The 24,761-nt window shown below is 37.6% G+C and overlaps 1 protein-coding gene across 2 annotated transcripts in view; it reads right to left on the bottom strand.

Annotated features, from left to right (window-relative positions):
• DLG2 (discs large MAGUK scaffold protein 2) overlaps nucleotides 1-24,761 on the bottom strand; it is a 1,224,822-nt gene that overhangs the window by 901,341 nt on the left and 298,720 nt on the right. The window contains exon 1 of one of the 2 annotated variants that reach the window (XM_047070851.1): nucleotides 12,617-12,694. The exons of the other annotated variant lie outside the window; for it this stretch is intronic. Within the exon in view, the coding sequence (XP_046926807.1) occupies nucleotides 12,617-12,694 (78 nt within the window). Of the gene's footprint in view, nucleotides 1-12,616; nucleotides 12,695-24,761 lie in introns of those variants that run through there. 2 annotated transcript variants of the gene reach the window in all.

Genomic DNA, 24,761 nt, shown 5'->3' with positions numbered 1-24,761 from the left:
CTAGGATTTGAACCCAAGAACACTGGATTCAGACATAGTGTTCTGAAATATTTGACTATTTTGTTTTGATATATCTTAAGAGAAATATTAAAAATAAGAAAGTTTGCTTTAATTTAAGACATTTTTTTTCCCTACAGGGGCACTATGCATATCCACGTGTACTAACTAAGAGCACAGTCAGACCATGTGGGCTTTATTCTAATCATGGAGAGTGGAGCTCAGTGAATGAGAGACATGCCAGGTGGTTTGCAATCAGGCATGATCCCACAGCTCTAGAATGATAAGATTCAGCAAAAAATCACAGAGGGTCTGGCAAGGCAGAAGAAATAAAAGTGTTATTTATACTGCTAAAGCACACCTAAGAGTTTGCAGTGTATATGTTTCTTTTCTTCCTAATCTATACCTGAACTTCCTCAGCATAGCGACCATGGCTTCATCATTCCGTATCCTTTATAAATCCCAGAGCAGTAGCAGAAGTAGTAGAGGTAGAAGCAGCAGTAGCAGCAGTATGCAAATAAGTCTTTGTTCCACACCAAGGGGCAAATGAAGTATTTGTTAGATTCTTAATGGACTTAAGAGGCCATAGCTAACTCACTTAGTTTCTTGAATTTTATTTTCCTATGGCCAGCCTGCAGTCAACCTGGAAACATGGAAATAATATGATTTTGAAACTGCTCAAGAACACCAGACAGGTGAATTGAGAGAAATAGGAGACAAAAACATAAATTAATCTGCAAGGTATTTAAATCTGTTTTCTAAAAGGCATGCTGTAGTTCCTAACTGCCAACAAGCACTGTTTCACTATGCTACATTTCATCCTGTTTTTCTCAAAATACTGGAGAAATTACTGATACTAAAAGAAATTCTTATTTGTGTATCACATAAGCCATTTCCATAAAGCTCTTGCAAATTCTAGAGATATGCAAGGGGAAAAACTTTAATAAAATAATGGATCATATTTGAATTAAACATGATATTCAAAATGTTACACTTGGGGAGTTAACAGAATGTTATATGCTGAGAGAGCAAGAGGCAAAAACATGCTATAACATCCCATACCTTCCATAAATTAAATCTGAGAACATTAAAAATGGTGATAACAATGAAAAGGATTACTTACGGAATGAAAACGGAAAATAGAAACAGATTAGTGAAGATATTTGCCTCTGAAAATCTCAAAACTGAGCATCCTAGAGCAGAGGTAATGAAGATGGTTATTTCTAAGAAATAGATCCAAAGTGGCTCCATTCATTTCACAGCAGGAACATTCAAAGTAGCAATTAATGCAACCACTGGTGTGGAATTGTTTCTCAAATGCCATCCTGTTGAATAACTTTTTTTTTCTTTTTTTTAATGGAAGGAGGGCTCAGAAGTCACAGTGAATTTATATCAATTATTTACTGAAAATATCATCATAGGTTATTAATACAACCATCCAATAACATGAATACAACCAATACTTTTGGTGAAATGGAAGGAAACTATCAGTTTCTATTTATTTCAGACTTAAAAGGGTAGTGCTTAAAATTCCTTGAGATTTGGTCATAGGAAATAAATGTGGGGGCATTCATCTCAGTGATGTGTGGAACCACTAAATCTCTGGCCAGAGAAAGGGATGGACTGGTATTTGGAAGATCTGAATTCAAATACCAAAAGCTTGGCTGCCAACCACACTGGGCAAGAACCTTCCCAAACCTCCTGTTTCCTGGGGGCTCAGTTTGCTCACTTGAAAGACATAGGGAATAATGCAGCACTGTAGTTAGGAATGTGGGTTCAGATCTAGGTGGCATGGGTTCAAATCCTGCCTCCAAAAATAGTGCTAATTGTGCATCTCTGGGCACGTTAGTTGACTTTTCTGTGCCTCAGGTATAAAAATGAAGATGTAATAGTCCTTAGCACATAGGATTATTGTGAGGATTAGCAGTTAGAACATGTAAAATCAGAGAATAGTGACTGGCCCATGGTAAAGACTCTCAATAAGTATTCATTAATGTTACTGTTAACATTTACAAAAGGAAGGTTCTTTCTGGTTCTGAAATTCAATACACGGAGCTTGTCCTCTCCCTTTTTTCTAAGACCTGAAATAAAGCTACAGAGGTGATAGGATGCATTCCCCAGCTGGGAGATGAGCATCTTGAGTCATTCAGCACATACCACTTCACTTCAAATAAGAACTAATGTGTCCTGACTGACCTTCACCAAACATACAGAATCACTCTCAAAAACCGCACGGGGTGTTTTGAGAGAAGGGAAGTGAGAGAAGGGTGGGAGATGGGGCAGGGGTGAGGGAGACTTTTTATGGGAATGATCTGAAATTTACTTATTAAAAAGGAAATAAAAACCTATAATTCTCCCATAGTCTGTGTACTGACCATTTTCACTTGTTAAGTTGTTCTACTCAGTAATTTTTCTCCTCTAACCAGCAACAATGATATAATTACACATCTCCTTATTCTATAAAACTAGGATGGGAGGGCAAGTCTATTCTGAAGCCCAAGGGAGTAGTAGAGAAAGAGGTATCACTAATGAAGGAGTTACCAGAATCTGCTTTGCATCCTTTCTGGAACTATGCAAAGTATGAAAATGAATAGACTAAGGAAAGGAGAGAGGGAGGGAAAGAGGAAAGAAGGAAATATTAAGTATTCTACAATGGACCAGATGTTTTATGTGCAGTTTTTAACTGCATCAAAAAACTATGCAAGGATGGTTATCACAATTTTAAATATATGAGAACTTTGGGGAGCCTGGGTGGCTCAGTCATTTAATCATCTGACTTGGGCTCAGGTCATGATCTCACAGCCTGTGGGTTCAAGCCCCACATCAGGCTCTGTGCTGACAGCTCAGAGCCTGGAGCCTATTTCAGATTCTGTGCCTCCCTCTCTCTCTCTGCTCCTCCCCCCATTCTCACTCTGTCTCTCTCTCTCTCTCTCTCTCTGCTCCTCCCCCCATTCTCACTCTGTCTCTCTCTCTCTCTCTCTCTCTCTCAAGAATAAACATTAAAAAATATTTTACAAAAAAAAATATATGAGAACATTAATAATTAATACGATGCAGTTACATGCTCAAGGTCACCCAATCCATGAAATGTTAGGTCAAATTTGAAGTTAAGGCTGTAGGCTTCCACCGCCATACTGTTGTTCTTGGGTGTGCCAACAAAAGCATTCACAAAATGTATGAAGAAAAGGGGCCAATAAAGATGACAAAGGATTTATCCAAGGTGTTTAAGAAAAAAAAAAAATGAAATGAAAATAAGTCCTAGGCCAGGTTGATATTCAGAGAAGAAGAAAAAATATTTTTATTATTCTCTTTTACCTTCTAAACCACCAGCCCTCTCCAAATCCCCCACATGTAATACACTTTTTCCTCTCAGCAGATTAGTTTCTCTGTGAGAGGGAGACACAAAAATTTCTCATGTCAAATGGCACACTTCGATACTGGTATGAAATTGAACACCAATGACACTGACTTCTGTCTCAGACAATGTTCATTTCATCACACCTTGCTGCAAAGGCTGGCGAAAAATTGGATGCCCTCTTCATAGTACAAACTTTCTTCCAGAGTCAATGTTGAGGAACTGTGGAGTGGATGGTATAGAAAGCAAATAATTTCTGTTTGTGAATCAGAATGACCTAGAGTAACAAGTAGGTGTGAAAGGGAAGAACTGTATTTGACGAACTTTGATTTTTTAAAATTGTATCCAATATGCTGGGTGAATAGTTAGCTTTCACTTCTCTTGCTCTGTTGATCAGACAACAGAATATGAAGACAAGAACAGTGATCCTTCAAAAGCAACTCATTCCTTCCTTTTACCTTTTTTAAAATTATTATTATTATTATTGTTATTATTATTATTTTATTATATTTTTAGAGAGAGTGTGAGAAGGGGAAGGGGCAGAGAAAGAAGAAAAGGGAGAGAATATCAGGCAGTCTCCACGCTCAGTGCAGAGTCCAATGTGGAGCATGGTCTCATGAACCATGAAATCATGATCTGAGCCAAAATCAAGTTGGATGCTTAACCAACTAAGCCACCCTGGAGCCCCACCATTTACTTCTTCCCTCCTTCCTTTTAATAATTAACTAATTTTAATAACCTCTCCTATCTCACACGAGGAGATAATAATGACCCTGCAAAGGCTGTGTGTTTATTAGAACTTACATGGTCTGAATGAAAAGAATACTTAATTGGTTATACATTTCTCCCTAGCAATGAAATCCTGACCCTAGGCACTAAACATTGAACATCACCATACATTGCCATCACGGCATCATGGTATATTAGTGTCTTCAAACTGCCATAACAAAATATCATAGACCAGGTATGTTATAACAGAAATTATTTCCCTATAGTTCTGGCGAATGAGAAATCCCAAGAACAAGGTTCCTCCAGGGATTGGTTTCTGGTGAGAGCTCTCCTCTTGGCTTGCAGACTGCCACCTTCTCACTGTGTCCTCACATGGCAGGGGGCGGGGAAGTGGGGAGAGTGAGAGTGAATGAAGGAGGGGGAAACATAGAAAGGGAGAGAGAGTAAGAGAGGGTAGAAGGGAGGAAGGATAGAGAAAGAAAGGCAGAGATAGAAAGAGGAAGAGAGAAATCTTACAAATCCACCAATCCTATCAGATTAGGACTTTACTATTACCATCTCATGTAACCTTAGTTATCACCTAAAAGGCCTTTTCCACATCTCAACATACAATCACATTGGGGGGTAGGGCTTCAATATATGAATTTGGGGTGGGGAGACACAATTCAGTCCGCAGCAAGTGGGGTGGGGATTCCCTACATAACTAGAATTTTCAGATTTGAGAAGGTTCAAGAAACAAACATTTCATGCTCAAATATAAGCCTGTAATTTTCTGGCATGTGGGACAAAGCAGCTGGGAAATTTTACAGTTTGACACATCCTTGTTGGTAGTTGAAGAGAACACTGGTATTCTGCTGGTTACTGTTTGTTTCACTTCAGTATTAGTGGCATGGAGAGTGGGAAAGAAAGAGTATTGCAGCCTCCTACCCTAGAGCTATAAACTCCCTCATATTTCCTTAACAAAGAAAAGCCCCCGAGGGTCTCTAATCTTGCTTCAAGTTTGAAGACAGGTAAGTTTTCTACTATATTCTTCTTACCAATACTAAAGACATTCCAGGTCTGTTGTGTATATTCATTTGACGTAAATTTTCTTAATTTTTCTTAATGCTAGGCATTCTTCTAGATGTGGGGAGCACAAAGAGAAGTAAGATCAAATCCTTCCAAGGACTCAGCAGACTTACAGCAAATCTTGATTAGAAGCAGAGAATGTTAGAATTGAAAGGAATCTGATTGCAGACCAAGAACCCAGAGAGATTAAAAGATTTAACCGAGTAGCACAAGTGGTTAGCACAAGTGGTTGGGACAGAGCAGTTGACACAAGGCCTACTGACCCCTAATCCAGTCTTTATTCCCACACAGCTCAGAGTTCTCCATCCAATTCAATCATTCAACCAGGGTTTATTTAGGGTCTACTATGTGCTAGGTGTCCTGGTGAAATGAGACAGAATCTACAATGGTTTAATAATTTAATAAAAATTTTTTGTAATTTATTTGGGGAAATAAAACTAACTCAGATGAAATTAGTGAATACTACAAGGCATTATTTAAAGTGGGATGTTTTCTCTATTAACCCCCCAAATATACATAAGTAAATGAGATATATACTTTATCTGATGATCAATTTTATCTCTACAAGAATCACCATGGTTGAGCTAATCTTGTCAGATGGGAGAGCTTCCACTTCCATCTTCACCATTCAATGTCACGCCATTGAATGGTACCAGGTACAGAAATACCGTTCTAAAGGATACTGAAGACAAAACAAAACAAAACCAAAGCCATTTTGCAACTAAAGTTCTGTGAACTGTACTGAAGGTAGACTGCCTGGATATTTGGTTCCTAGAGGACCCCCAGTGAGAAACTTCCAGCCACATAGCTATTCAAGAGTGATAAGGCACAGGTAGATGAAAAGACAGCACTGTGTTGGTCTGTCCCTTCGCTACATCATTGGCTCACCCACTCCAAGAAAAGTTTAAAGAGCACATGAATAGTTAGGGAGACAAGCTCTGGATTCAGCCAGATCTGGCTCTGAAAGCTGGTTCCACTATTTATGACTTTGGACAAATTCTGTAAAATCTTATACCTCAGTTTCTTTGTCTATATAATGGGAGCTAAAATAAGATTACCACAGAAGGTTGTAGTGGGGATTAAATGAGATAATGAATGTAAAGTGCATGTCACTGTGCAAGGCATTACTATTATTAATAACAATTTTACAGTGGTTTTGTGACCTGCTAACTTCTCCTCTAGCCTATCTCCCCCTCCTTCATTTTAGCCATTTTTCTTATCATATCCTTTCCCTTCTGTCTCCCTCCTTGTATTGCTAGCAGCTGTACTTTGTGCTCTTCCAGGGTGAGTAGCAGTGCTGGGACTTCAGAACAGGTGCTATCATCCATTTGGTTGCTTGATTCACCTGCCAGGTGACAAGGGAGAACTGCAAGGCAGCATTTTGTGTGGACAAACACCTGTCCTCTCTGTCACCACAGCCTGCAGACACTGGCGCTGAGTCATGCTGCTGCTCACGACCGATGAGCTCTCAAAGACTCAGAAGGCTCTAAGAAAGGGACCTGAGAGGACAATCTGTCCATCTCTCTCTGGGTCAGGCTACTCTTCAATCTGCCATGGGGCAAAAATAGACATAGGAAGAGTCTATCATTCACTGGGGATTGGAGAGTCTTCAACATCAGGATGTTGCTTCTTATGCTAAAGCTAAATTTTTGATTTTACATTTAACTTTTATATTTATCTTTTATGGGGAAAAATAAACTTGATATCTGGCTCAATGTAAACATGCACCATATATATAGTATAACATACAGCATATGCACACATATATACACATACATACAGAGCATCGTTTACTAGTTAAGAGCCTGAGCTCTAGAGTCAGATATGGTGTCTAATCCCAGCCACCTAATGATGACGTGTTTTTGCTCTAATAATGGTAACTATCTCACTAGATCCTCATATTAGCATAGTTTTTAGCTCCTAAAAACAATTCAGTAAAAGTTAACTATCATTGTTTAGACATATAAATACATAGTGAGAGACCAGGAGGCTCTGTAAGCTTTCTCTTCTGCAATCTAAATGGCCCCAGTTTGATAGCTTTCAATCTATTTCTTCTAAAACCTTCATTTCCATTTTCCCTCTATTCATTTACCCTCCTAAATCCAAAACAGGACATATGATACAAGTTTAGTCTGATCAGCACAGAATAAAATATGTAACATATTTTAGGACTATCAAATTTCCCTTTGCAAAGTATTGTTATGATTTGCAAAGACATAAAAGTGATCTGGTAGCAAGTGTAACCTTAAACACTTTATTTATATTAACCCATTTATCCTCAAAATAAGCCCATTCATTATTCATTCTTTCAGCGATGCCATACTTCATTGATTTTAAAAATAAACTTTTCTTTTTATATTTTGAACATCTCTGAAATCAAGATGCATCTTGCAATTGATGATTTGTTATAGTTCCATTGAAAATATTTTTTCCCCTTAATAGTTCATGAAATAATGGAGCACCTTGCAGCTGACGACAAGCTAGTCAATGAAACAGAGTATGAGAGATAACCATATTCCAGGCATTCTTTTAGGCCTTGAAATAAGGTGAACAAGATTGAACAGTCCTTCATTTAGAGAATCAACATTCTAATGAGGAATACAGGGAAGTAAACATGATTACAGCCAATGTACAACCTTCTGTGGGAGCCAATGGAGGACCCATCCTGCGCTTATAGGGACCAGGGAAGGTTTCCTAATGATGGTGATGTCACTTAAGGTTGACAAGCAATTAGTGAGGGGTAGGGCTTGCTTGTGGTTTGCTAGTCAACCAGATTGGATAAGAAAAACCCTGGAAGCAAGAAAAAGCATGGGATTTGAAAGTAGCACAGAATGCTGGACTTAGAGTGTCATGGAAGAGGGGCGCCTGGGTGGCTCAGTCGGAGAAGCGTCCGACTTCAGCTCAGGTCATGATCTCACGGTCCGTGAGTTCGAGCCCCGCATCGGGCTCAGTGCTGACATCTCAGAGCCTGGAGCCTGCTTCTGATTCTGTGTTTCCCCCACTCACACTCTCACTCTCTCTCTCAAAAATAAATAAACATTAAAAAAAAAATTTAGAGTCTCATGGAAGAGGGGCGAGGTATAGTGGAGGAGGTGGAAGCAGAGACCATATCATGATTGGCCTTGTAGACCATGTTAAGGGGTTTGGATTGTATCCTGAGGACATTGGGGCTCTACTAAAGCATAGGTATTATTTCCATTTCACAAAGAGAAAACTGAGGCACAAAGGAGCCACAACGAGTGGCTTTAGGCTGGATAGCAAAAAACAGGACTAATTTAATTTCCTTTCTCAGGTCCTCACCTTAAGCTCAATGCCTTTAATGTATACTAGGGTCACCCAGGACATTACTGTCTCTCATTGGCCATACTGCCAGCAAATCCATTACTAGATTATCCTTCATTTTAGTTTATGTTGATTTAATGTGTTTGGTTTAGATGGAAAGGAGGGTAGAATCAGTGTGCTAATTCTTAAAGAATTCCTTAAGAATTCTTTATGGCCTAATGTCAGGCTATTTGGTCTCAGTTACCTCTCTTGTAAGTTATATATCACTGAAAAGCTCATCCACAGTTGTGTCTATCAGATGATGGATATTGATGCCAGTCTTTCCTAAATGCATCATGCATCTACTTTTCAGGGTATACGCTTAAAATAAAAATAAATATAAAAATTAAGACAAAAACAAATGAAAGAAGCAATGCTGATGGGGCAGTGAAGGTTCACAATTTCAAGTGTTTTATACTCTTGCATATTATTATGTCACCAGAAATTGCATTTCAATTTATCTTAAGTTTCTTCAGCTGCCCTTTCAGAGTAATACAATCTAGAGATGGACTAAATTAAGCAATTTAAGTTGAAATGTGACAAAAAGGCAAAAAAGTAAGACACTAATGTCTGAATTAATTACAGAGGGTCAAAAAAATAAAGAAAGAATAATTACTCAAATGGAGGTATTCTTTTTCAGCCCAGTAGTCTTGATTTCATATCATCACATTTAAAGTAGTTTTGTTCACAGAATTTATTGGTATGCACAAACTGTCTTTTTAATGAAAGAATAACAAAGAGCCTTTTGCTTTTCTTTTTTGGAAAATGACAATGTGAATCACCTAATATCTTTGACTCACTCTAAAAAGAAAGTGCATCTACAATTGCCAAGAATTTTGGTTCTCTTTGATGAAAGACATTTTTGGTTTCAATAGGATTAGCAATGAGTATAAATGCCAATGTTTAGGTGATGATGATATGACAATTACTAGCTATTTGGAAGGAATAATAGGTGCCAAGATGATAGCTTGCTATACTTACCCAACTAAAGAGGACAAAGAGTGTAAAGTCTTTAAAACAGGATAGACAATCGTCTATTCAAGGCAGCTTAGGTATAGTCTTATCAGAAATAAGAGGGCTGAGTTACTGGATCGGTAACTTTGCTTCTGTAAACCTCATGACTATCAAATTCTAATATCAAAACAGGGGGAGACAGGATAAGAAGGAATGATTAACCTTATTCAGACAAGATAGGTAAATGATAGATGGATGGAAAAGAACACTATAGACACAAGGAGTCATTTTTGGAATAGCTTGGGAACTTGGGCTCACATTCGAGCACTGATGCTTACTACTAACTTTGTGACCTTGGGATAGCTACTTTTCTCTTTGGGACTCAAGAAAAACAATTTCCACCTTACAGGGTTGCTGTGAAGATTAAATGAAACTCTATGCATAAAGTACCTGATGTATAATGTGTATAGATAGAGACTCTCATTAATACTACTGTTATGCTTATTATTATGTTCCATGTTGCTATTTAATTCTATTGGCATTGAATGAGGTTAAACAGAAGACCAGGCAACCATGAATAAGGTATACTGCATGTTTAGGGATGGCATTTAGGCCTGCACTTTCCCAATTAGCTTTTCAATTAACCCCAGCCTTGAGGAATACACTTACCAGATCATACCTGAATGCTAAAATAGGACTGATGGGCTATGATGGGTGCAGGTTGTTTTATTAGAGTAGGAGGAAATAAACTATGCTACCTATTGCAAAAAGAAGCCAAAATTTACAGAGGGTACTAAGATAAAATCACAATCACTATCTGTGATATAGATTTATATCCCTAAATGCTACAACATGCTATGAATCTATCAATAATTCTTTCACATTTAAATATAACAGTCATTGTCTAAATAAAAGTCAATAATGATCTAATTTTATTCATCCTCCTCCATTTTACAATAAAGCATGACAACATATAGTCAGCAGCACTTTATACCCCCTCTGTGTTTGCAATTATGTGATCTCTGATGCTATAGTAATACTTTATGTGAATTTATTCGGCTTGCAGTGTCATTTGTTAACTGCCTTCCTAGTTAAACTATATTACTGAACTCATTAGACAAAATATTAATCCACAATAGTTGGTTTAAATAAGGCATGTAATAAAATTAAGTACACAGAATAAATAAACTATTTCCATTTACCATGCATCAACTGAGGGCCTTCATTGTTCAAGGAAGTATACCTTTTAATTTACTCCAGGAACTCTGTGAATACAAATTCCATGAAAAAAAAAGATGCTATTTTCATGTTAGTTTTCATCACCTAGTGTTCAAAATTAACTCCTCCTAGTTCCCCTGGATAGCACAAGGGCATTCAAGTTAATCATTTTCCTTTGGTCTGTATCACTCAGAGAACAAAACTTCAGTTCTCCAATGTTGATTTCTTTCCTCCCTGAGTAAGAAAAACAAATAGTTTAAAACCCTTAACCCCATATTTGGTTTCTTCTTACCTATTCTAAGCATCAGCTACCACAGAAATGAAAGGGAGATAGGTATCAAAGGCCCTTTACCAGCTTCTCCCCACTCTCAGGAAGCAGAAGCCCATGTTATGTTGTTGGATTACCATCCCTTTAGGTTCTATACAAAGTATTTTCAGACTGCTGTTCTCCACATTTAGGCCCATGCCTGAATTAAGTGCCACCGTGAGATTCAACTTTCCTATGCATACTAATTTGGTGTAAGGCATTATCTCCCTGTGGCTTTCAGAGCCATTTGTGGTCCTGACAGTCCTCTCATCCATACAACCTATAATTTTCCTACGAAGAAGGCACTTTTTCAAAACATTTGCTCCAATAAAAGACCTACTTACAAGTCTCTTTCCTTAAAAATTACTTGAGAAGCAAAAAACAAAACCCAACTGTTCAATATATAAGCTGCTGGTACATGACAATTTTTACAATAGTATTACCTAGGATATACAGAATAGGAAAGGGATCAATTCTACCCTAACATTGCCCTCCTCCCCCACCACAAGTGCCATTAAATAACAAGTCTGTCATCATTCTACAATCGTCAGATCTGGACATTCTAAAAAGCTACAACCCAAAAAGTCAGAACTCCAATGATGTTTTCTCTTTTCACACTACAATCACAGGTTGGTTTATCCCTGGATTCTTGTTTATGTTATCAACATTCCCACTCAAAAGGAACAAACAGCAAGTCAAAGTGAAGGAACATTTGCAGTTAAGAGGAAGGACTATGCCACTGGTCAGGAAAACCATCTCTGGGTCAATCTCACGAGGAGGTTTAAGGCAGAAAGGAAACTGGACCAAAGATCCTCAGAGAAATAAGGAAAAATCTCAGTTTCACAAAATTTTGTTACCTAAGGAAGTTTCCCCAGCACCTATCAAATTGGACCCCAAATGTCCTTAATATGACAGTTTGGTCAGTGCCTCCAAAAGCAGAGGACAAATCAGAAATAAAAGCTTGTAATGCATCTTAAGACTTCCAGGCCATTTTATTTTCTTAGAGAAAGATAACTAATGAGGGAAATCTACACAGAGATTCTCTAGGAGCAAACAACTAGTCATGCTGAATAAAAGAAATACAAAGCCATTCTCTAAATGGCCATGACCATCCAATTACAAATATAATTCTTACTTCCTGTAAACACTTGAAATGATGGCTTGGTTGATCTGAAAAGATACCAAGCACCCCTGTGAAGTCTGGTCAGTGTTACTGAAAGTCCCAAATATGTGCTCCGAGGACACAAGTACTGGAGGAAGGCTCAGGGATTTATAATGCCCCCTTCAGAACCAAACACGGTAGGAATTAAAATAATGCAGTATAGCAACAAGTTTACTAGAGAGCTCCTGGAAGAAGCAAATATTTCAGCTGCTCAATTGATTTCACCCTAAAAAGGAATATTAAGTCTCTGTCCAGACACTCTATCAATTGAGGATTTCACCAAATACTCTGAATAGCGGATGATCCTGCTTAACCCCCAATGCTCCATCCCTAAGTAGCAAGGCTCCAAGAGTTACCCCTTGTGTAAGTGGCATGGACTACATTCACAGTGAGAAGCAGGTTCTCATCCCAAGCTAATAAAGACTGCGTCTGTACTCAGACTAGCAGTCCAGAGCAGACAGTTGGCAAATCGGAAAGGTAATCTTCATCCCCACTCATTCCATACCTTTTCTGATTTTGCCTTCCTGGCATTGTGCACGAACCTGCGACCCAGCTTCTTGGCATACCAGATAGAGGCAAACATAGCGATGCCAATGGAAGGAATTCACAATGAAGCTGCTGCACAATCAACTTCCCACCTCGGCTCAGAGACAAACGGAATCCGGCTGGAGCTGTCACTTGCAGGCTGTTGCTTTCTCAGTTCCTCTCATGCTGGTTAGCCGAGGGAGAGGGTGGGAGGAAGGAGGGGGTTGGGGGAAGGCAGTCCTGTTTGGCCGGTCTGCAGGTATATTTACATCCTGCCAGCAGGAGGTCCGGGTGAGGCGGGTGCTGCCTTCAGGAGCCGGCTCTTACACATCCAGTCGCTAAGTATCTGTCTGCAGTCCTTGGGCACCGTCACCAAACTCCATGTGTGTCAGGAGGAAAGGAAGCCGCAGTCAACTCCTCCGGGAGGCGGCTCACCTCCCGATCTAGGCTCCGGCATTTGCACTCCTCGCTTGGCTTCCCTCTGTCTTGACAGTACGTGCTGGCGGCAGTGGCCGCGGAAAGACAGATCCACATACAGCCTCGCAGGTAAATCAGCCAATACAGGAGCTGCCAGGCATTGGGGGAGAGGCAAGGCCACCACGGAGCTGGCCCTGAGGGCACAAACAGGTGTCCCTGGAGCCTGAATCCTGCTCTGAACCTCCAAGAATTTCCAGCTGTTAGGATGGCTGGAAACAGAAGTGTCCCTCCTTTGTCCCCTCCTCAACTTCTTTTGGTCCAAGGAAAGTCTTATCTCTGATTATCAGCCATTGTTATCTACAGCTTGCAAGAGCAACACTTTATTTCTTTGGAGACTGGACTGGGACAAAGGGCAAAGTGAGGAAGAAACAGTGCACTCCTAAATGCTAGGGTAGATGTCCTTAGTTTTCAAACTCCTGGGTTCTACTCTAAAGCAACCAGGGCCTCTTTTATAAGCACACATTTTCTCAAATTTCAATGACTGGGAGATGGGAGAGGGGCTTAAATCTACCTTTAAACTAAAGTGCAGCAATCTTCTCCTTTTTAACCCCAGGGTTTTCTTGCAGTAATATCCAGTGTTAGATGAAGAACTGTAATAATCGCTTTTGGGAAGACAGATTTACAGCAAACTCTTAAACCATGCTCCTTTGAAGAATTCTCACTTTTGATTCTACCACCAGGTGCTTTCAATTCCAAGTATCTTATTAGGGCTTAGACTATTATGTGAGGCTTTTTAAAGATAAAGTCAATTTTAAGGGACAAGTCTTTCCTCCAATGAGAGATAATGGTTAAGCTTTCCCCATCCTACTAGAGGGCAAAAAAATAGACTGCTCATGTTGGCAGGGAAAATTTTCCTTCCAATGACAGATGAGACTCAATCCAGTAAATGTTTTCCAGCTGATCTGACAGAACTGCCCTAAGAGCACCTATGGTCCAAAGAATGTCAACACACTTACAGATTTTGGAAAAGAATTCCCTTCTCTCACTCTAAGTCACTTGAGGTTTACTTTCAAAGAGAGTTGGGTCTTCAGTCAACCAAAAGCTCTTTTATAAGATGTGCTGAATTCCTTCCTTTTTCTTTTTTTTTTTTTTTAATTTTTTTTTTCAACGTTTATTTATTTCTGGGACAGAGAGAGACAGAGCATGAACGGGGGAGGGGCAGAGAGAGAGGGAGACACAGAATCAGAAGCAGGCTCCAGGCTGTGAGCCATCAGCCCAGAGCCCGACGCGGGGCTCGAACTCACGGACCGCGAGATCGTGACCTGGCTGAAGTCGGACGCTTAACCGACTGCGCCACCCAGGCGCCCCAGAATTCCTTCCTTATCTATGGGGTATACATTCCAAGATCCCCAGTGGATCCCTGAAACCATGGATGGTACCAAACCAAACCATGGATGGTACCTATATATACTACATATTTTTTCCTATACATACATATCAATGGTAATGATAATGTTTAACTTATATTAGTCACAAGAAGAGATTAACAGTAACTAATAATAAAAAAAAGAACAGTTCTAACAATATGTTGTAAGGAAAGTTATGTGAGTATGGTCTCTCAAAAATAACTGATTATATTGTACTCATCCTTCTTCTTATGATAATGTGAGATGATACAATGCCTACATGATTAGATTAAGTGAGGTATGTGATGTCAGGCATTGTGATATAGCCTTAGGCTACAGCTGACCTTCCCCAGGTAAGTCTTTTTTGTTTGGTTGTTTGTTTGTTTTTGTTTTTGTTTTTAATATAATTTACTGTCAAGTTAGCTAACATACAGTGTATACAGTGTGCTCTTGGTTTTGAAGGTAGAGTCTCATGATTCATTGCTTACATACAAAACTCAGTGCTCATCCCAACAAGTGCCCTCCTCAATGCCCATCACCCACTTTTCTCTTTCCCCCATCACTCCCATCAACCCTCAGTTTGTTCTCTGTATTTAAGTCTTTTATGGGTTTGCCTCCCTCTCTGTTTGAAACTATTTTTTCCCCTTCCCTTCCCCCATGGTCTTCTGTTAAGTTTCTCAAGTTCCACATATGAGTGAAAACATGAGATCTGTATTTCTCTGATTATTTCACTTAGCATTATACCCTCCACTTCCAACCACATTGTTGCAAATGGCAGGATTTCATTCTTTCTCTTTGCCAAGTAGTATTCCATTGTATATATAAACCATATCTTCTTTATCCATTCATCAGTTGATGGACATTTGAGCTCTTTCCATGATTTGGCCATTGTTGAAAGCACTGCTATAAACATTGAGGTATAAGTGTCCTTATGAATCAGCACTCCTATATCCTTTGGATAAATTCCTAGTAGTGTGGTTGCTGGGTCATAGGGTAGTTCTATTTTTTATTTTTTGAGGAACCTCCACACTGTTTTCCAGAGGGGCTGCACCAGTTTTCATTCCCACCAACAGTGCAGGTCTTAAAGAGGATTATCTGCTTCCTTACAGTGGTTGACTGCAGGTAGCTGATACCTCAGAAGTAAAACCATAGATAAGGTGGGATTCCTATAGTAGATATCCTTGTAGGAAGTGAAGGCAGAACAAGACAGTGTAGGATAGGACAGTGGTAGTCAAGACCCATGTCTATGTTACTTGCTAAGGTAACAATGGTGCCTTAAGTGGTGGTTAGCACAATGAAATCAATGTATGTTTATTGAATGAATAAACAACCTGAGTGCTAACACTGGCTTTGCTTCTAAGCTCCTTTTTCTCTTTGATCTGCCTCATCTGTACAGCAAGACAATAATGCAGATGATTTTTAAGGCCCCTCTCTGCCCTCTGAGTCTATGATTCTGATTATGAGTCTTCATGTGAGTACTGAACAGAAATGTGTGATATTCACCAGGGGCTAAGGCTCTGGCAAAATGACTCAGTGATCTGAAAAGCTAACAGCAGAACCCTTGGGGCAACCCAGATCCTTCTACCTTCTTCAATGTGCATACCTGCCACCCACAGTTTGGTGTTGCCATCAGCTGTTTCTTTTGCCCCATGTTCTGACTTCCTATGAATGTGACTTTTTTTGAATTTCCTTTTGTCACTCTTCAACAGCCCCTGTGCAAAATTTTCCACTCGCACCCTGTAGTCTTTGGAGGAAAAGTGCCATAAAAATCCAGCAAATAAGTAAATGATAACTCCTGCTTAGTTTTCAAAGAGCTACTCAGCAGGATCACAGCTTACCCTAATATGATGCTAAAGGTATTCATTACTCCTGCATACAAGGTTGTCCAAACCATGTTTTAGTTGAAAGACTATTCAGTGAACAGAATAAAGTAGACAGAAAGGGGAAAGGTGGGGGGCAATCCTCCCAAAATTAATGAGTAGAAATTTCTGTTTTTAATATTTTAAGATGGAATTAGTCCATAAAGAGGTGAGAAAAAAAATGTTGAGCTTTCAAACCACTGATATCATAGAGGGAATCAAAGAATGTTAATTTACTCTGATGGGACTGCCAGATCAGAAAATAATGTTTGCACTTTCTTCATAAGATAAGATTTCCTAAGTCACTAAAACTGGGGCTTGGAGAGATCTTTGATGTTTGATCATTTTGTTGGTTAGTTTTGCTTTTATATTCAACCTTTAATGACCTTCTTCACACACCTGACCCAGAGGCTTTATTAACTTTTACAGGATGGAGTTCTCAAGAAAATAAATTGGGCCTACCAGCTAAGATTTTACTTTGAAAATAACAAGAATAACTACTGTTCCTTAAACAGACAATTGGTGGTAGAAAGGACAGTGTGGAGTAAGTCATTTGTAGTCAAGACCCATGCCCATGTGAATGCTTAGCACAATGTAGGTGTCCAAACTATATTTATTCAAAGTGTCTATGGTGAAACAGGAAAAGCCTCAAACTGGAAAGACTAGAAGAGTTGATAGAAGCATAGCCACAGATTTTCAGTTGTAAAAGTTTTTTGAAGATGGGTGCCTTGTCAATGGGATGAAGTCATGGCCATAGTTGTACAACCATCTTCCCTGGGTTCTCTCTGAGTGGATGTGTCTGCTGCAAAACAAGGCGGCAGCTGCCTACAGTAACTTCTAATAGTCTCTAACCCTTGCTCTGCTGATCGAGATAAATAACTTTTGCAGCTCTGCTGTGTCAGGGAAACAAGTTTTCAGATGCTTTCCATCTGTATATCATCAGTACCTGGACAGACTTTTTCCTTTATAATTTCTTTTTTAATACCTCTCATATGACAGAAGCCTACCAGTGCAGCTGACTATGAGAGGCAACATTAATCCTTTTAAGCAGCTTTGGGTTCATGCCTCAACACACACACTGTGTGAGCCTCCCCTGAATTCTCAAGGTAAATGCAATGTTTAAATCAAGCAATTAAGTATTATACAACTACATTTTCTGCCTAGCACGTGAATGATTTCCTTTCAAAAAACACCTAAATATATCACAGATAATTATAATAACAGAGTAAACATTAAACCCTAGAAACTAGTATGTGGTAGCCTGAAAATCTATCTAGGTTAGGCGTTTAACATACACCAAAGAAAATGCATGTTTGAGACATAAACAAGTTAATGTACGAAACCAATAAACGTTCAGATATTTGAGTTGCTTACATATGTGACATTCATATTTATAGTCCTTTGGTTAACATCTGATATTATCCTATTATTAAAAAGCAGGTGTCAGATACATACCACATAGAATTTGTGACTGAAAGAGTATAAACAGAATATTCAACTTTAATTCACAGGAATACCAAGATGTCGGTATCAGTTACCTCTATAGAGAGTAGTAGGAAAGGAAGATAAAAACAGTTACATTTTGCTCTGTATGGTTGTGTAATATGTGAGTCTTCTACAATGAGAATATATCAGTATTGTTACTTGTATGACTAAAAACGTAAGCAATACTTTTCCACAAAAATGTATTGATTTTTATTTCACATCAAACACTAGGGGCCCCAAAATGAATAAGATATAATCCCTCCTTTCAGGGAGTCCTATATGATTGGGAGAACAAATGTATAAAGAAATGTCAGTGTGGGACGGCTTTCTAACAGATGTGTGAAAAATAATGTGGGAAATCAGGAAGAATATAAGTTTTTTGGTTTCTTTATGATAAAAGCACAATAATAAATGTTAGCTGGAAAAAGCACAATAATTAGTACCAATGTATATAAAAAGGCAAAGGAATAGCTTAATCTCTCTGTATGTTTTATTTGTATGAATAGCAAAAATGGTCACTATAACTTTATATGTATATCAGAATGAATGTGTACAAACTGACCCAGTTGCACATGGATATATTTCTGCCCTGAAGAGACAATCATTTACAGACAAGTGTGGAAAAAATATTGGAACTACTACAAATAATAAGCCCATTGAATCTCATTATAATGGGCAAACCTATCTCTTTTTTTCTGATTTCAAAATCATCAAAACTAATTCTTTGGTGTTTGAATATCTCACATACCTTTTCTTCTAAATGTGTACTCATGATATTTAGTCATCTTGAGATGTAAGCGAGTAATGTGACACTACTCGTGTGCCTACCACCTAGATTTAATGAATGTTATTAACATGTTGCCATATTTGATTCAGATTCATTTTAAAGAAATAAACCCTTTATAATATAATCAAAATCTCTCCACCCCACCTAACCTCAAATTCATCTCAGAATAATGTGTACTAACTATTCTTGTACCTCTCTAAGTACATATAACTTTATCTACAGGAGGTAATTCAGAATATAACTGACAGATCATAGGATATGTCCATCTTGAACTTTCATTAAAAATTTCTCACCAACTTATATAATTAGTAGTTTAATACAAGTGTTATATTATAGATGACATGGTATAATACGACCTCATAATTTTTCCCAAACATCATACATAATGTTGAATTCTTGTAGTTTGCATGTGCCTTGTCTTGATTGCTAGTGAGACTTAGCATCTTATATGTTTATTGGAAATTTGAACTGTCTTCTTTCATAGACTTTGCCCATTTTTAAGTTAAGTTATATTTATCTTATTGATTTGTGGAATTATTTTATGTATTCTGGACACTGATTCCTTGTTTATTATAGGTGCTGAAAATATTGCCTCCCAATCGCTGACTCTTTTAAACTTCATTTATGTTTTATTATACACATATGAATCCTCACTAAAAATTAAAATATACTAAAATTTATCAACATTTTCTTTTATGCTGTGTACATTCAAAGTTCATAAGTACATTATCTTATATTTTCTTCTGAACAGTTTTTCCTTTTCACAAGTAAATTTTCATTTATTTTAAGTTTATACTGCAAAATAGAAACCGATTTTTCCCCATATGTATGGCCAGTTGTCTATCTTCATTTAAAAATTTTTTGCTGGTATAAGAATGTTATTCCTTTTCCTTACTGACTCCTAATGCTACTAAGTAATATATCTAGATCATAGGAATGTGCATATAATTGTTTCTGGGCTCTTTTTGGATTGTTCTATTTTTATTTACCTGAGTCAATATCACATTATATTGATTAATATGTTTTAGAATAAATATTAATATCAGAGGGGCTTTTCATCCTTTTAATTTGATATAATTTTTCAAATTAATTTTTATAAAGTTGGACAATTGATCATTTCATTACTACACCCAATATTCCCTATTATTAATTTACAGCATTTTGGTTCTCTCTTATAGTAGTACCATTTCGAACCAAATCGGTCATTATCAGCATCATTATTTTTTTACAATTAGTTACTCAAAACAACTCTCACATGCTATCCATTTATTTTTTCATCTTTATTTTTAGCATCTGAGACCTCCTAAACTCCCTTCTTACTAATGTGCATACTGTAATAGTTATTTTTGCAAAAAAATCTGTGATAATTAAACATACTCAATCTTTTTATATTTTTCCTGAACAGCCTACATTCAGCTTAGAGTTTGAATGATAGTATAGGGAAATGGGAGATATCTAGATTGACAGTGATTTTCCCTCAGCACTTGGAAGACATTATATCGTACTGTCTTCTGTCATCTATTTTTATGAAAGCAGTTTGCTGTCAATCAAATTGTTCATGGGGCGCCTGGGTGGCGCAGTCGGTTAAGCGTCCGACTTCAGCCAGGTCACGATCTCGCGGTCCGCGAGTTCGAGCCCCGCATCGGGCTCTGGGCTGATGGCTCAGAGCCTGGAGCCTGTTTCTGATTCTGTGTCTCCCTCTCTCTCTGCCCCTCTCCCGTTCATGCTCTGTCTCTCTCTGTCCCAAAAATAAATAAACATTGAAAAAAAAAATTAAAAAAAAAAAAAACAAATTGTTCAATTGTAAGAACTATATCTCTTTTTAATGGTTTTTTTGAAGATTTTGGTTTCTTAGTCTTTGTTGAACTGCAATTTCAATACAATGTTTTTTTCTAGAATTCTGCTTGGAACTCATTATGGTTCTTTAATCTGATAATTAAAAAAAATTCTTGGGGCATCTCAGTGGCTCAGTCAGTTAAGTGTCCAACTCTTGATTTCAGCTCAGGTCATCATTTCACGGTTCGTGGACTGAGCCCCACAGAGGGCTCTGCACTGTCAGCACAGGATTCTCTCTCTCCCTCTCCCTCTGCCTCTCTTTCTTATGCACACATGCTCTCTATATCTCTTTAAATAAATAAATAAACATTAAAAAAATTCCTAGTGTTTTTAAATATTCCCCCTCATTCTCTCTATTCTCTTCTTCAAAAATCTATAATATTTTTCCTGGACCATTTAATTTGACCCATCTTATTGCTTCATATATCTCTTACTATTCTTTTTTCTCCTTTCTTTGTGCTATTTTCAGGGTTATACCCTTAGCTCTAATTACTGGTTTTATCTTAAGTTTTAATATATTATTTTCCTTATTATAGAGTGCTTATTGTTAATGGATTATACATATATATATACACATATATATAATTTCTAGAGATTCTATGCATTTCATTTTTAAATCTACCTGTCTTTTATAATGGTATTATGTTTTTTTTAATTATGATATTCATTCCTTCCTTTGTCATGTTTTTAATTTAAAACACATTTGATTTGTAGTTGTTTTCTGTTACTCTTATAACCTAATTTTCTGGGAAGTCTAATCCTGCTGATTCCATTCATGGTGGATAGTTTCTATATATATCTGTACATTTTTATTCTAAAATCTTCTTTAGTAAAACTGTACTTCCTGTGGGAGTCCCAGGGGCTTTTAGTTACATGACTGTTGCTACAGAATAATTTGCATATCCTTCTGCTAGTTGCCCAGAGGTTTCACTAGCCCAGGAGCACCTTCATGTTTAATATTCAGTTTAGTGTTATTCTCCCCACACAAAAGGGTCAAGCTTACTTTTCTCTTTTCCTACTAATAATAAAAACCCACTTCTTTATTGCTTTCCTGAGCTAATGAATAAAGTTGTCTTGTTTTGTTTTGTTCTTTATTTTACAGACAGAGAGGGAAAGAGAGAGAGCACCAGCAGGGGAAATGGGCAGAGGAAGAGAGAGAGATCCCAAGCAGGCTCCATGCTCAGTGGAGAACCCTACATGGGGCTCTAGCCCATGACCCTGGGATCATGACCTGAGCCAAAATTAAGACTTAGTCCCTCAGCTGACTGAGCCACCCAGATGCCCCAATGAATAAAGGTTTTCAGGAGCTAAGGATGACAATCCTTAGTTTTCTGTGTTATGCAATAGTCTCTGTTTCATTTCTCTTCCTTTGGTGATCATAAGTCCAACTGTCTTGTCCTGCACAGGCATCAATACTCCTGCACTCTGACCCAAGGGCTCATACTGAGCCCCACATACTGCTAGGATGCCATCATCAGTTCAAGATATCACTGCTCTGGCCATCATTTTATACAAACTTAAACAAGTCAAACTGGCATGCCTCTATATTAACCCCAAAACAAACTGAAGAATTTAACTGGGCTACACATGAGGTTTTAGTGTTTAAAAACATAACTGACAATAGTATGTATAAAATGTATTGTTAAGTGTTTCATGTGAGAAATTCCAGGAAGTCATCTAATTAAAATGCTGTTCAAAAATCACTATATATAATAATCAATGGCCTAGAATTAACAGTGTGATAGACCACCATCACCACCACCACCACCACCACATTTGTGACCTTGGACAAGTAATGTTGAGTCTATAAAATGGGGTAATAATGGAAACTATACCACTGTGTTGATAATAAGCATCAAATGAAATAATATATGTGAACTATTTAGAGTGGCGCCTGGCGCACACTATGGGTATGATAAAAATGTTTCACAAACATCTCTTTTCTGGGCCAGATGAATATTTTCTTAAGCTTTCTGAAAAGTTTTTTTTTTCTTTTTTGAGTCTTAGAGACTCTCTTCATTTTACAGATCACTCATAAGAAGAAAAACTCAAATGAATCCTGAAATTATAGAGTAGTTTTGAATCCATGTGTTATGATTTGCCCACATGCTTACAATTAAATTTTGCTATAATTGAGGATGTAGATTGATATGGCAATAACTATCAAAAGGAATGCATTGCTGAGTGAATATAGGTGAGAAGCAAAGTAGAAGAACATCAAGCCAGCAGCTAAGAAAAAAATGAGTATCTAATGGAACATGCAAGAACCTTGACTTGTAATAACAAAAAACAATGCAATACACAAGACCAAAGATAGTTTTCCCTAAACATCTACACAGTGTTAAAAAGTAGTTGAGTGATTCTGTAACAGAGAATTCAGTTCAGTCTCTTCAAATCTTCCTGCCTTGCCAAAGCATGCTACAAATACAGTCATTTCAACACCACTCATGTGACCTGAGAGCATTGGAATAAGGACATTCCTATCAATTACAATTCATTACACAGTCCAGTACTTACCTATCTCAACAACAGAAATATTCCCATCCATGGAAGTGAAGTGCTAATTTGGGAGTCAATGCTCTTAGTTTTATTTTTATCAGTCATCTTACCTCTGGGTATTGCACTATATAATCAATTTCTAAATCCCTCTTAAAATCAACTAATCTATCAGTCCATAATTTTATGACCCAAAAATTGATCTGTAAGTCAATGATCGTTCAAGTCCAATTGCCATTCTTGATGAAGTTTTAGTCTTGCAGTATCACCTTTTGGGTCCTCACAAAAGCAGTTTCTATTTTCCTGACATACTACATGTACTTGCATCTTCCTCCATTATAGTCCTTTCTGTCCACCACTTCCTGCTGCCTGCTATTCTATATGTCATAAATCCTTATACATGTTCTGGGACTGTCCCAATAATTCTCTATGAAACACTTCCTGATCCCTCCAGACAGAGCCAGTTTGTACTCTTGTGCTAAAACTAACATTTCGTATTGCAGTTTGTATGTATCTCAGGTTTAGCTCTTATTACATTCATTTGTGACTACTTTAAATACTGTCCCCTAAATGACTATCAACAATTCAAAAAAATTTTCCATGCCTATTTCTTTTTGTATCCTCAAGGATCTGAATAGTCTTTTGCATATAGCAGGCACTCAATAAATATATTTGAATAATTTAATAGTTATTTGCTGAATGAATGAACAAATGAGTGAGCATATCAGTTAAATTAAGCTGCTTCATACCTCTGAGAGAAAACAGGACGGCACTGTATAGACATACATTAAGCATTTATTATTACCTTCTATTTGTATTTTTACTTCATATTCATCTGCATACTGTAAGAGATAAATCAAAGTTTCTATAAGAACGGCTCAAAGTGCTTTGAAAAACATTGCAAAAGGTAAATCAGTGAAACTTCTTGATGCATGGCCTACAAGCTATCAATTTTTTCACTCTGTAATTCCTCCCCTCCTTAGGTAGGTACAGGTGATCTTTTACACAATTTAATAAAAACCAGGGGTGCCTGGGTGGTTGGGTCAGTTAAGTGCACCCCACTCTTGATTTGGGTTCAGATCATTATTTCATGGTTGTAAGATGAATCCTCGTGTAGGGCTTGGGATTCTCTCTCTCTCTCTCTCTCTCTCTCCTCTCATTCTGCCTATCCCCCTACTCATGCATATGCTATTTTCACAGTGCACACACACTCTCTTTCTCTCAAAAACAAATAAATATTTAAAACTAAATACATAAATGAAACCAAATACATAAATAAGCAAACTAACTCCTTCTTTCATTTCCTTAAAAATGAGACCTATTAATGAAAACATACAAAGTATTCCTTTTCCATCCTGCCACCTACCTGAAAGAGAAGCAGCAGCTGCTGAAATCCTAAGTGCAAATGTCAACTACAGATAGTGTTACTGGAAATATTCTTGATGTTAGTGGCAACCTCTCTCCAGCTTAAAGAATATATTAGTAAAAACAAAAAAAAAAACAAAAAACTAATAGTATCACCATGTTGTACTTTCACAGCTGAATAGAGAGAAAAGGGAAGGAGACTGACTTGCTAGGTGCCTGCCCTATGTCAGCTACTTTACCTTAAACATGTTTATACGAAATTAAAGCACTTTGTCTTTAAGATATATAAATTCTTTCGCCCACTAAAGTACTTAACATTCCTTATTTCAGTATTTACAAATCTCGTACATTTTTAATCATATTCATATACTACCTCTGTTGTTGTTTACTTTTTAAATTTAATTTGACTCACTTTTTTATTTAAATATTTTTTTAAGTTTATTTATTTTGCAAGAGAGAGAGAGGGAGAGAGAG

The sequence above is a fragment of the Lynx rufus genome, unplaced genomic scaffold (assembly GCF_022079265.1).
Source record: "Lynx rufus isolate CCGP_SWC_20201006 ecotype Redwood Valley unplaced genomic scaffold, mLynRuf1.p SCAF_9, whole genome shotgun sequence".
Classification (NCBI taxonomy): Eukaryota; Metazoa; Chordata; class Mammalia; order Carnivora; family Felidae; genus Lynx; species Lynx rufus.
This window is presented reverse-complemented; position numbering and strand designations above follow the sequence as displayed.